At 40.7% G+C, this 1255-nt stretch overlaps 1 protein-coding gene across 1 annotated transcript in view; it reads left to right on the forward strand.

Moving 5' to 3' along the window:
• thoc3 (THO complex 3) overlaps positions 1-1255 on the forward strand; it is a 10451-nt gene that overhangs the window by 5500 nt on the left and 3696 nt on the right. The window contains exons 4-5 of the mRNA XM_015037431.1: positions 109-270; positions 365-465. Coding sequence (XP_014892917.1) covers positions 109-270; positions 365-465 — 263 coding nt within the window. The remainder of the gene's footprint in view (positions 1-108; positions 271-364; positions 466-1255) is intronic.

Here is a 1255-nt window from a genome sequence, read left to right on the forward strand (position 1 = left end):
GGAGGAGTTTTTGAATTTTGTGAGAAAAATTTTTTTTTTTTTTTTTTTTTTTTTTTTTTTTTTTTTTTCTGTGCTTCAGATCTGAAATGATCAGTGTTTTGTGTTCAGTTATCCGGATCTGAAGCCCATCCAGTCCATCAACGCTCACCCGTCCAACTGCATATGCATCAAGTTCGACCCCACGGGGAAATACTTTGCCACAGGAAGCGCTGACGCTCTCGTTAGTCTGTGGGACGTGGAGGAGCTGGTGTGTGTCCGCTGCTTCTCCAGGTCAGTCTGTGTTCCTCTTTCTCCAAACCATTTGCCCTCAGAGAAACGTCTGGATGAATGTGGGCTCTTTATTTTCTTGCTGCTCACGCTGCAGACTGGACTGGCCAGTGAGGACGCTGAGCTTCAGCAATGACGGGAAGATGTTGGCCTCCGCGTCTGAGGATCATTTCATTGACATCGCAGAGGTGGAAACAGGTCAGTAACCATGACAGCAGACATCCAGCAGCAGGGTTTGACATGTGGAAATATCTTTAGGCTTTCCTTAGCAGGCCTCTGTTTTTTGGCACACTTTGCGCCACATTAAGCTGAGCAGATGGTGGCGCAGAGGTGAAAGCAAAGCAGAATGGACAAGTTTGAATTGATAATATTTCTTAATGTGCCTCAGACCCGCTGCATTTAACACTTAAGTGATTATTAATTTAGTATATCATATTTGAAATATTCAAAGTTACCAATGCTTGGGTGTTAATATTCATTTTAAATGACTCAAGCCTGTCGAATAGCCTCTGTGATTTCTGCAGCACACGAGTTTGTCATCCTGCGTGTTCCTGAGACACTCCTTCAAATGTTCTAACACACTCAAGCATGCCCACGTTTTCACAAACACGGTTACGTTTTATGGATTTCTTTTTACGCTTCTGTTTAGACATATATTGAGTTCTTGTCATTTTTTAAATATTGTTTCAAATGTTCTCAACACATAAAAAAAAAGGAAAATTTATGAAGCTTGAGCTCCTGTGTCGCTGTACATTGCAGATAAAGTCAACATATAACATGTCAGAACCTCAGAGTTATCAGATCTCATCCTTCTGGACAAAAATAGGAGTTTATTAAATTATGTCAGGATGTTGTAGGAAAGGAATGAAATTAGGTTTAGTTTTTGAGGTGAGAATATTTAGAAGTAAACCAGTGGGCTTTTTTTTTTTTTTTTTTTTTTTAAATTTTCAAGGGGAGAAGCTGGGGGGGGTTAGGGGCGATCCCCCAA

The sequence above is a fragment of the Poecilia latipinna genome, unplaced genomic scaffold (assembly GCF_001443285.1).
Source record: "Poecilia latipinna isolate Pla-1442-1.1 unplaced genomic scaffold, P_latipinna-1.0 Scaffold405, whole genome shotgun sequence".
Taxonomy (NCBI): Eukaryota; Metazoa; Chordata; class Actinopteri; order Cyprinodontiformes; family Poeciliidae; genus Poecilia; species Poecilia latipinna.